At 33.4% G+C, this 12,924-nt stretch overlaps 1 protein-coding gene across 1 annotated transcript; it reads right to left on the bottom strand.

Moving 5' to 3' along the window:
* Nucleotides 1–2,854: 2,854 nt before the first annotated feature.
* On the bottom strand, nucleotides 2,855–12,659 carry LOC132549873 (protein SCO1 homolog, mitochondrial-like). The gene is made up of 7 exons (XM_060213841.1): nucleotides 12,468–12,659; nucleotides 10,925–11,050; nucleotides 10,264–10,357; nucleotides 8,000–8,197; nucleotides 5,390–5,482; nucleotides 4,624–4,739; nucleotides 2,855–3,563 (listed from the first exon to the last, which is right to left on the bottom strand). Exons 1-7 carry the CDS (start codon nucleotides 12,555–12,557, stop codon nucleotides 3,429–3,431), a joined length of 852 nt encoding a protein of 283 aa, XP_060069824.1. The 5' UTR covers nucleotides 12,558–12,659; the 3' UTR covers nucleotides 2,855–3,428.
* Nucleotides 12,660–12,924: the final 265 nt, after the last annotated feature.

The raw sequence follows: 12,924 nt of genomic DNA, 5'->3' as shown, positions 1-12,924 counted from the left end.
AGTTTCAAAGTTTAAACATTTGTGACGGCCATTTTGATGTCCCATCGACAAACCGATTGCACCTAATAACATCTTACATGGGTTTGTTCCGTAGATAAGGATATCTCAACCTGAATGTGAGAGATTCGCTGGTTATCACGAGGCTTGCCAGCCACTCTTACTCGAAGGTCGAGATATCAATTTTAAAGAAATAGACATGTGTTTGATAATTTTTCTAACATACCTTAAAAAGTGACAAATTGTCAACAGGTTTGTTGCAATACGTTCTCATCCCGCTATCATCAATGTCCCATGAAATGAACATCGAAATGGATGACTCGAGCTAGCTGTCTTTTCCCACTATGCGTGAGATAGAGTTATCCCATCCTTAGCAACCAAGGGATCACATACGTAGTAAAGGAGGGATTTCGAAATACAACAGCTCGTATGTGCTATCGGTAACCTCTGTGTTCGTCCGTTTACAAACAGGCATTTATGTCCAAACATACGGAAGAATATAGCGCCCTTTTTGGGCCCAAAATGGAAAAAAAGTTTGTTTTTTACGGAAAATTCTACATATCGTTTCCTCATTTTTTGCAGAAAACTAAACATCAACATGCTGATAATAACATGTTAAATATTATATATGCAAAGCAAGAAATCACAATTTGAATACATTTTGAAGAGGAGATAAAAATGTGATGGATTTTAAGAAAGAACATGCTTTTTTTGTACATTCAGCGAAATTTTCTGAAGGTCAATAATACAACTTCCTATTGGAGTTCATTCGCAATTATGTGCTATAACATCTTCAAACAGTATCAAATAAATTGCCCTAAAATACTTATAAGGAGTTTTGTGCATCGATGATTTTCTGTGATCTGGCTGAGAAGTTAGCCCTTTGATCTGAACTGATTTCAACGTCAAGATCTTTCCCTACGAGATGATGTGAACAATTACGTGAGGACGAAGACATCACAACTTGTGATTAAAAAGAGTTGGTGTTTTGCGGTCCTGGACAGTATGGTCGAATTTTGATTGAAACTATTCATACATAGTATGCATTTTGCATGAGAAGACTGGCCAGAAAATATATCCTCTATGGATGTGGGATGTGGGATGTTTCGCCACGTATCATTTTCAACACTTTTAAGTTGAGAAAAATCTACACGAACACATCGTTTCTTCTTTATTTTTCCTTTAATATATCATTAATCATTAAATAACATATCTTATATAAACTTTTTTTTGGGTGGAGGGGATGTCTGATTTTTATGATGTTGTAAGTATAATGTTCGATAAAGACATTCACATATATATCAAGCGATATTAGATTCGGTTTAAATGTAACGCGTACTCTTCTAGAGTTAGATAATATATCAAGTTGAGAGTATTATACAAATGTAAAAATTCAAGACCTATTTTGTTAAAGCAGATATAAGCTTGCGGGTATTTGTATTCTGATCATGTACCGAGTTTTTAGACATAGCATTTAGATAATTGCTATCCATGCAAAAACACGGAGAATTGATGATAGAAGTGTAAAAGTTATTTTGTGAAGTTAATTGGTGACCTAAATTGGCCTAAGGCCATCTCACAATTGTCTTACTGAACATATTATTGCTACATAGTTTTGTCAAGACATAAAAGTACAAAAAAGACATTTTAGGATCATTGTCCCAGGTAGCTTCTTCTATATCTTTGGATAGTGAATTTCAATGGAGTAACATCCATTAGTACCATTTTGTTTTAGCACCTTATGTTTGTGTATCAACAGAAGTTAAACGATTTCGTTCAGTCCCACCTCTGACATAGTTTAGTACTGATGTTAACGTGGATTGATCTTGTTATTAACCCGAAGCATTGAAAATATATGCTAACTGGATGTCATTGTTCAAACCTGCCTCTATACTAGGATACTGCTCAACCAATGATAACCACATGTTTGGAGACATTGGTATTGCATAAAGTAAAAGGACACATTTTTTAATACTTCAATTAAGTTATATTTCTCTTTTCAGATGGATTTTCAATCCTCATTTTCTTCTTAATTGTGAATATGTTTATTAGCATCACATGACATTGCTTAAAACTCCTGGCTGATTTTGAATTTGTAAAATTTCTTTCCAACCAGCTGCAATACTGTGTTTTTAGAAACGCCATTAAAAGCACAGGTACTTGGCACGAACTCATATATATAAATCTATGTATTATAGTCATTATAAAACATATATATAGACTGTAGGTTTGGAATTCGTGCCATGTGGATAAAAGCATGTTTGTCTTCTACCTGGCAAACTATAGTTATAAAGACTTTTCTTCTGCTTTTGCCACGATTAATTTACTGTAGTTTAATAAAGTATGGAGTAGCAAACAGGGTTGTTCTTCCTGAAGAAGCTGGACATAATGGGCAAAACCAGTAAATATACTACCTAATTCAAGATTGGGGACCCGCCTCTAGCCTGTTGAGATTGATCCTTCCTCATTTAAGCTCACCCCTTGTAATCAATCCCCTGCATACCCTCAGGTATCTAAGAGAAAGGCGTAGGACCGATTGATTCACTACCTATATAGGAGCAGTGGCGTTGGCTTTACCTCTGATATATGAAACATTTTATGTTACACAGTAGAACTTATTATAAAGAACTTTTCCTTGATGACACTTTAATACAACCCTTCAGTCTTGATATTGAAGAGGTAATATCCATATATAAGATAGCTAGAGGTTGGTAACAGTGATCAAATGAAAAATTCATTATGTTTTATGATATTCCATTTGTTAGTTATACAGGGGACCAATAACATATATGAAATGCTTATTAACAGGTCTAGACCAGAGGGATAAAAATCTCAGAAATAACTAAGACATTGGAGGCTGTTTTGTATCAAAATGAATGTAATTTATTTTATAAATAAGAAATCACAACTTGCAAAAATATTCAAGCAATACTATAAAACAAACAGCTGAAACGATTTGTGGTGAAATAAAGGCAACACTGCCCGCAGCTGATGCTGACCTCCACTTTGGACATGAGACAGTCACAGCAAGAAAAACCTTGGATTCAATGTTTCAAGCCAAAAGCATTGGTCCACGGGAATGTGAGGCATCAGAAAAGAATACAGCAAATAAAATAACTTCTGTATCATTTTCCAGAAATATTATTATTTCTTACCAACTTAAAATATAATAATTCTGAGTCAGTTGTTGAAAGTCACTGATAACAATTTACATGAAGTCAGCAAATAGCAAGAACGGTAAATTTAGAAATATAATGAATATTCCATTTTCAGTTAAATCCATGCTTGAATGAATCGGAATAGTTGTCATGATTATTTCTGCCACCAAACAATCAACACTTATAGTACTAACTTAAGTGTTGTATGCCTCCCTCTCTCATGGTACTAGTTCCAATGTCTCTGGTAAGATGTTTTAGTCATGAACGCATCCATTAAGATTTAGAGGAATATTTTTCCATTCTCAAGGTAATGTTTTCTTTAATGAGATCTAATGTTGACTTTTTACCAAAATGGTCAGAGTAGATTCCATCAGGTGTCATGAGGTAAGTCACAAGTGTATGATCCACCTGTTAAAAATAATCAAAAGTCATAAGGTATGATCCAGCTGTACAAAAAATACAATCAAAAGACACAAGGGTATGATCCAGCTGTACAAAAAACACAATCAAAAGACACAAGCATATGATCCAGCTGTACAAAAATACAATCAAAAGACACAAGCATATGATCCAGCTGTACAAAAATACAATCAAAAGACACAAGGGTATGATCCAGCTGTACAAAAAATACAATCAAAAGACACAAGCATATGATCCAGCTGTACAAAAATACAATCAAAAGACACAAGGGTATGATCCAGCTGTACAAAAATGAATCAAAAGTCACAAGCGTATGATCCACCTGTTAAAATAATCAAATTTTACCCTTGTGCTAGTGTACCATTAACCTAAAAAGTTTATAATCACTTTTATGGTAAATTTTCAGCTTATAACCATTCTACAGATGGGTTAATTACCAGACATAGTCTACCTGAAGGACACTGTAGTTATCTCCCTTAGAAAATGTCATGAAATAAAGAGGGAATAGTAGAGCCAGTGGAGCTATAAATAGCCTAGTCTGGAACCTATTATACGACCACAGGACTTCACCAAAATAAATGTAACAGAGTTTATATCACCTATAAATATATAATCCTTTTCATTTATTTGATTCTAGTGATTAAAAAAAAATTGGATTATAAATCTATCTTATTTTAGTAAGGGTTCCACAGAAACACCTCATCAGCCACAGTTTTCTGTCTTTAAGTAAAGCAGGAGTATTTGATTGTTATATCCTTCATTTGTGAGAATCACATCATAAATGTGAAAAAAATGGCATATTTTTCTCATGCAAACTAGCCATAATGGTGATGTAACAACCAATACCTGCTCACAAGAGCAGATAACTCTGCTTTACGTAAGGACCAAATTGAGTGATCTTATGAATATATAAATTTGTTCAGACAGATCATTTGAATACTCATGTACCCCTCTACAATTTTCATAATAAATTTTCCTTTTTGTCTGAACTTTATTCATTTAGTAAATATATATAGGGAAAGTTCGATTCGCATGACTAAGTACTTACTAAGTAGTCTCCTGTATTATCAGGCTCTCCATATCTGAAGTAGACACGGAATTTACTATATATATCTTGTAACTCTTCTTTGGTTCCTGTTAGTCCCAAGAGTTCCGGTGTAAATTCTACAACAAAAAATTGTGTATTTTATGAGACAAAAGGCAGGTTAAGGTGCATCTAATACAAATTTTTGTTTGTTTGTTTGCTGGGTTTATCAATCAATAAACAGCATCTTGTGATGTGGTCTCCTTCATGTAGCTGGTGGCTACCACACTGAACAACATATGGAAGGCCCCTAACATGACATCCAGAGCAATTATGGTAATGTGTCTTGTCCAAGTTCACAACACTGACAGCCTAGATAGGCCTGTTTCTCAGCTTCCAGAGAATCACAAACTCTCATAGGTCAGGAACGTCAAAACCAACTGGATCTTCACCTGAGGTAACGCCACTTAACACTCTACCAACTTAAATAACGCAGCCCATATTTCAGACATAAGAGGGCCTATACTTTATACAATGTAATTATTTATCATTACAGTTCTCAAGGGCGGTTTATGTTAACAACACAAAATCTCGACCAGTAAAAGAATTTTCTAGAAGACTCTTTCCCTTATCAAGCATGAAAAAATACTTCTAAGGAAGAAATATAGACCAAACAACTGACTTAAATACACAGTCTACAAATTAAAAACACAGTAAGTGTTAAGCAATGAGAGGTCACAGGATATATAATAATATTTATATGAAAAACATGTCAGATTTCAGAACACACCTTCGCAATATTTCTTCATAATTTCTTTAGTGTCTCGTTCAGGGTCTATTGTTACAAATAATGGCTTGATTTTGGGACCTGCGGGTTTTGAATCTGGAAAAAAAAGAAAAGAAAATTCTAATTATGAAACAGAAAATATGAACATTTATACATCATTATTATTTTCATGACAGTTTGTTGAAGTTTAGATCTTATATATCAAAATTCACTTGAAAACAAGTCCTTTCACCAAGGGAGGTAACCAGAACACTCCCCTCCCCCGACTTTCCCAACATTGCCATTAACACAATCATATTGTGGAGAGTAGTATATGAGCCTACTTTTCATATATCAAGGACAATATATTACATTAGCTGACAAAGTATTACATATCAGAGACAATTAAATATGTGGGCTAAAAAATGTTTGGCATATTAGGGACAATTAATTACGTAAACTGACAAAGTTTTACATATTGTGGACAGCCCTATGTGAGTTGACAAAGTTTTATATATTGATGGCAGCAGGATGTTAACTGACAAATGTTTACATATTGTGGACAGTAGTATGTTAGCTGACAGATTTCATATTGTGGACAGTGGTACATGAGCCGACAAAGTTTTACTGATGTATAAAATCAACTTTCATTATCCTAAATTAAATGTTATCAAAGTTAAGGTCTGGGCATGAAAATTTGAACAAATGGCAATAACTGTAATTATGTGACATTGGTACACGACACACTGTCTTAGTATGATCAATGTTTGCAGCAAGTTTCATTCGATCCTTGTGTAAATGCAAACAAATTAAAGAATTTTGACATTTTACTCTGGAAAAAGCAAAATTTGTAGTTTTGATTATTTCCATGGTACCAAAACAATTATAAACAAGAGGTCCATGGGGTCTGCATCACTTACCCGACTAATTCAGCTATTCAATGTCACTTAACAAAGAATTTCAATATGACAGGTTATTTCTTAAATAATTTCCCTGTTAGGTCCCATGGACAAATAGAAGATTCACTATATATAAAAATTGAAATTTTGATTAGATTGATCTTAAAAGGTTTCAGAGCTCCAGTCTTTAAAAAACGAAAATTTGTAATTTGGCCTTTCTGTTTCCACGGTAACAGAAAAGTATTCAAATGGAAAATGTCACCAAAGCAAAAGCACTACTAGAACACCAGCTTGATAGCTGTACAATGTTACCATAAAAACAAACAATATTTAATTTATAATTTCATGATCTCATCAGTTTGTTAAAAACAATACCCTGATAGGGATGGAACCACACACCCAAGATATTCACCAGAAGTTGTTAAATCTTTTGACTGAGGTATTACAGCCCATTCATCATAACATCATCTACAAGTTACATTGTCAGCAATAAAACTATGAAAAGTGATCATGACGATGAGGCACAACTACAAGATTGGATTAAATATTAGTTGTACGGGAGAGAATGTGTTACATTAACATACAAATTTCACATATATATGTAGCAGGGACATTATTTCGTGTATTTTTAAGTTGTTTCATTAAATATGTATTATTGTATTTTTGGCATTATTTTAATATTATTCTCCAATCGTCTAGAGTATTGTATTGTCGCGTCCGTAACACAGTATCGTGTGTATCATATAGTTATGTATCTGTATTTAGTACCATTTCGTTTCGTCTGTATTGTACCAGTTATTGTAATGTCCAAGTGGTCAGTCTTTGTGGTGTTATGTCATATAGTTCCTGTTGTTTCATTGGTTGTTTTTATTGGGCGATTTGGCGGGATATTTCTTTGTTTAGGCTTTTGTCTTGTCAGACTGAGGCGTTCCTTTGACCAGACAGGACGTGTTCAAGAAGCCTGAACATATATATATATATCTTGAACTAGACCTCTAGTGGATTTGTTGCAGCTCCATGGTCAATTTTAGGACATGGGCTTTGAGCCATCATTCAGGTATATATGTATATCTGTATTTCTGCATATGTATGATTATATTGTAACTTTTAACTAAATATAACTTGTAAAGATAAAAGCATCTTTGCATTGTTACTATATATATTTATTTGATCAATATAAATAGTATCGATATAAAAGTTATAATAATAAATGTAAACGTCTCATTTGTAAATCGTAATAGTATATGATTGATAAATAATGATTTTATTAGTGCTGTGAGAGTTATTTCCCTTTGTGTGTGAAAGTTAAGAAAGTATGGTTAGCTTGAATGTGTAGTTAAGTCCGTTTTATATTATTTGTTACAGAGCTTTTTAAGATGTCCTGATCATGTTGGAAATAAATATCGTACTCAACCCCCGTGACCTTGTAGTCATTTAAAAAACAAGACCATCACGATTACATATATGTACTCTGTTACAAATGAAAGAATCCCTGTAAAACACACATTCAATACAAGTATATGTTTCATAACTCTCGTTTGAAATGGAAATCGGTGTAAGATATTTCACGAAATAGTATCAAACAGATATGTACCAAAGGCAAAATAATGACTGGTAAATACATTGGTAATGTGGCTTCTGATCCAGTATGGATTTATTGCTAGATAAAATATTTCAGCAATTTTCCAGCAATTTATCTACACATGTACAAAGAGTTCCATTTCTTTATACTTACTAAAATGTTTCACTACTGCAGCTATTTTTTCTAATTCGTCCGGACATACATCTGGACAGTGGGTGAAGCCAAAATAAATGAGTAACCAGGTCCCTTTGAATTCTTTGCTTGATCTTTGAATTCCATTATGGTCTGTTAATATCCATGATCCACCAATCTGGGGAGATCCCACATTTTTATAGGCAGCCTTCATCTTCTCTACAAAACAGTATGGGCAAAAATTATGTCTCTTAAGGCTTTAATCCTGCAATAGTGAATTAAAGAAAAGTTTTTTTTTTATATTTTTGTATTCAAAACATATTATGTAAATATCATATAGCGTCATAAATCATATTATCACTGGAATGAAGAAGGAGTAAACAATTTATACCACAGAATTATTCATGACTCATTTAAAATGAGTACAAATATAGAAAGGGTATCATGGCTGATTTAGGTAAAATGAAAACAATGGCAATATTCTGTGAATATCCCAAAATAGAAAACACTGCTATATGGTTTGAAGATTAATCAAAGTATGTCAAGTTTTAAAAAGAAATTATATACTGACAAAAATGGCAGAATCTCACAAAAATATTGTTTCATGGTTATGCTGTGGTGTAAAAGCCAAGGAAAATTTCAAAGATGATAGTCAGAAATTGAGGGAGGAGACAGTCAAAAAGATTAAAATACTGAAAAAATTGAAGGTTTAAAAACTCTTAAAAAAATGTAAAACCACAATATTGAAAAACATGATTCACTGAAACCAGTTGAATAACTGAGTGAGATTCTCATGCAAGATATAACGAGAGGCCCATGGACCTTAACAATCACCCGAGTTCTTCAGGTCTTTGGACAGTTTTAGACCTTGTTAGACTTTGTCCATCAGTCCCAGCATTGGGGCAGACAGAAAAGAACTGGTATATGCATACTTACAAAGTTTTTATTGTTTCTAAGTTTAAAGGCTTATCAATTAAACAGAAATGATAACACTCTGTTGTTGTAGTTTAGCATATCTGATCCCGGTGACTTTAAATGACCAATGTCATTTTTTTAAACAAACATAATATTCTTTCATCCCAGCATCCTACAAGCTCAATATCAGCACTCTTGGGCCTTTTTGTTATTAAGAAGAAGTAAAAAATGTCAACTGTTTACAATGCATTATGGATGATGCCAGAAAAAAGGCAATTGCTATAGGTCACTTGAGATTTCATCTCAGGTTACTTAAAAAATCAAAAAGAAATAACTCTTTCCAAAATTTTTTGAATTAACTGCCGGTCAAGAAAACAATATCATGTTAGAAAGAAATAAATAAAAAACTGAGAAGAAAGGGGCAGTAACTCTTCCTATTTTGGTCCAATCAAACTACCATTATAGAAAACACTACTACCTGACACTGTTATATACCTACCAAGTTTGTAAGACATGTGTTGAAACTAAAAGATGAAATCACCAGACAAGATGAACATGATGAAAACAACAAGGGACAATAACTCTTTCAAATATGGTATAAAAAACTGCCAATAAAGAAAAAAACAAAACTTCAAGTCATGGTGATAAAAACCTACCAAGTGTGGAAGTGATTGGTTGAAAACTGAGGGAAAAGATCTCAGGACATTAAATGTTTTCAATAGGCAGTTAAAACAATACCATTATATGCTCCATTTTTGAAAAAAGAAATAAAACATTAATAATCGTATTTGTGGAGTTTACTTATAATTCAATACAAGCATAAAAATAGTTTAGATAAAAAATTCTAAATTCACAATTTCAATCATTCACGAATCCCCAAAGAATGTCAAGCTCAAATCTATATTATCTGATAGTGTAAAATGTTGTGAAGGAGACTGGGAAACATTTAATGGAAAACGACTCATGTATAAGGTAAAAATATCCTACACAAAAGATAAGCTTTTCAATTGAAAGGCAAGATTGCCATAACAAAAGACACAAAACCTGTTAAATACATAAGGTAAGAAACCTTAAATTACAGTAAAGAAGGTAGGTAAGTTTCCATTCCCCGTTTACCTCATGGTTAATGAACGGTTTCGGAAATTTGTATCTATTTTATTATATCTAATATTATGATGAGAGTAGACAGCTAACTACATTATCAATCTTTTTCTTTTGTGTTTTTGTTTGGAAGGGGCGGGTGAGGGGGCGGTGGGTGAGTGACAAAGAGGAAGGTGGGCTTATTATTGATCATAGGATGATCGTATGTCAGTTTTACATTTATTCTCTGAGGAATTTCTTGTTGATTTGTTTAAAAGTTTTGTGCTCACCTTTCTTCCGTTCTTGTTCAAAATATTCATATATAGCATACAATCCACAACAACACAGTGTCATCACGCCGAAGGCTTTCCAACTCATTGTTTTCTGCAGAGAGAAATTTAGTCATCATCCAAATAAGTGCAATGTAACAATAATGATTACAAGTCCTTCAAGGCTTTCCAACTCAGTGTTTTCTGCAGAGATAAATTTAGTCATGATCCAAGTAAGTTTTCCCTGTACAAATGCAATGTAACAATAATGATTACAAGTCTTTCAAGGCTTTCCAACTCAGTGTTTTCTGCAGAGATAAATTTAGTCATCATCAAAATAATTCTTCCCTGTACAAATGCAATGTAACAATAATGATTACAAGTCCTTCAAGGCTTTCCAACTCAGTGTTTTCTGCAGAGATAAATTTAGTCATGATCCAAATAAGTGCAATGTAACAATAATGATTACAAAAGCTATGGCCGACTTCATCATCACAAAATGAAAACATCTTGTGATTGTTTGATAATTATGCTAGGTCTTTGCAGGTTGATATTTAATAACAGAATTTCAACAATTAAAATCTAATAAAAACAACTTACACTAAGGCACATGAATGTGTTATTTCAGATTAATTTATTCTAATTCTATTTTTCACTTCCAATACATTTTTAATTAATTTACCTCCTTCTTCTTCTCTTGTTCGAAACATCTCAAGATCATAGTGGAGTTTTTCTGGAGATTCCTCTGAAGCAAGCCAGAATTCTGAGGGTATATTGTTTGTTGCGGTTGTGACGGCTTGTAGCGAATCTACAAAATCAGATCATACCAATATATGATAAGCTTAGAAAGATCTCCGAGGACTGTTTATATATGTAATATATCTGCAGCACACATCGACAGCCTGAGCTATGTTTAAACTTTATATAATAGATGTATACATATTTGAATACATATAATGTATATATCATAGTTAAGAAAGATCAAAAACCTTTAACAATGATTGTAATTCATCTACATCAACTACTGGATTTATTCTAATAATTCTGACATTCTATCCACTTTTTAATATAGGTCTGGAGTGGATGAACTCCACACAGATATGAAAATGTTGATAGAATATCAGAATTATTTGGGCTGTTTGTCATTTCAGAGCATCATCACTTTAACTAAATTTCTATACACATCTATATTAACACTTATCAACATAAACAAGATGTTACTTTATCATATCACATCGGCAATTAAGCTTGTGGGGTAATATCCACAATAAAAATACTTATTGCAATTACACTGGTATATTGAATGTTTGTGGAAATAGTGTCTGAAGACAATTCTCAATATCCTATGCTATTTGTATACAACATACACTCATAATAACTCTATTCTTTCCATATATCAAATTGAGACTTGTTATATCAATTCATTTCAGTCATATTCACAACATACCTAGATCTTTTTGATGTCTCTATAACTTAAAAGTTAATGAGTATGTAACAGAGCTCTTGAGCCGAGCAATATTTTGCGGCTAGTGTTTCACAAGGGTTACATACTCCCCATCTAGGAAATAACTCGTCCTCGAGTGTCCAGGAGTTACAAGCATACTTGTGAAAGTGTAGTGCTAAGTATTATTCCCCGAGTTCATACATGGGCGTCAATGTAACAGAGGTCATTATTCAATTCAATGTTTCTGCTATAAATTCAACCAAAGACCTCTGGCTTATTAGTCTGATGCTCAACTGATCGAGCTAAAGAGAAGTTCACTCTAGCCTAGTGATATTTTGTGGCTAGTGTTTACTTTGAAATATAATTTCTGCCTTCGAGATTACTTCTCAAGGCATGCACGTTCCTGAATAGAGTATGTGTATTGGTCCTGCATTTGACCGACAGTAACTAAGTCATGCATTTGTTAATATATAGCAAAACTTGTCTATATAGTCAGATTTGCCGGTGCTCCATTGTCAGTACCCGATACAGGTAACCTTCTCTGCATTTATATAGTCAGATTTGCCGGTGCTCTTTGGTCAGTGCCATATACAGTCTGGATAAACACTGGAGAGACAGGGTTCATAATTTTCAGTATATAAATCCTATTTCAGAAGCGACACAGTTATCAGCTATTATATTTATGTTTTTACCGTTCATTGCCTATTTTCATGGTTCTAAACCGAGTAAAGTATAAACACTGAAGAAATGTAAGAACAGCTCTCATGCTGATGAAACTTACGCAACCATGAACACTGGACATGTTTCTGCTGCATGAAAGCACACATGGACTCCATAGTTTGCATGCTTTACGCGCTAAAATCCTTTCCATGTTGATATTTTTTTATGTTGTAGCACGTGTCAACAAAACCAAGGTTCTACACTGACACAATTACTTAACAGGTCAAGGAGGCTATGCATTTCGTCCGGGCGCAGCCATCTTTAATCAGGGGACGTCACTCTCAAGTAAGCGACGAATACACTTTAGGTCGGTTGATTATAAGCTAAAAACACAAAGTATTAATGATGTATTTGAAACCATATACCTTACACATTCAAAATAATTCATCTCTTGAAATATGATTCGTCAAGCTAGACACGAGAATTTGACTTGACGACAAGCGTTCTTGTGACCTCCGCCAGTGCATTGGTGATATATCAGTCTCATTGAAAAAATAAAATATATTAACTAAAGTTGC

Source organism: Ylistrum balloti, unplaced genomic scaffold (assembly GCF_031769215.1).
Source record: "Ylistrum balloti isolate Yb309-2 unplaced genomic scaffold, AGI_CSIRO_Ybal_v1 Utg370082, whole genome shotgun sequence".
Taxonomy (NCBI): Eukaryota; Metazoa; Mollusca; class Bivalvia; order Pectinida; family Pectinidae; genus Ylistrum; species Ylistrum balloti.
Note: the sequence above shows the minus strand (reverse complement) of the source record. Positions and strands in the feature narration are given on the sequence as shown.

Bases quoted from the DNA above. Each gene is read 5' to 3' on its own strand.
- LOC132549873 (XM_060213841.1), bottom strand. From the start codon at position 12,557: ATGGAAAGGATTTTAGCGCGTAAAGCATGCAAACTATGGAGTCCATGT. The intron at 11,051-12,467 runs GTAAGTTTCATC...CTGATTTTGTAG, and splicing joins TGTCCAGTGTTCATGGTTGC to ATTCGCTACAAGCCGTCACA. The intron at 10,358-10,924 runs GTAAATTAATTA...TTCTCTCTGCAG, and splicing joins AACAAGAGAAGAAGAAGGAG to AAAACAATGAGTTGGAAAGC.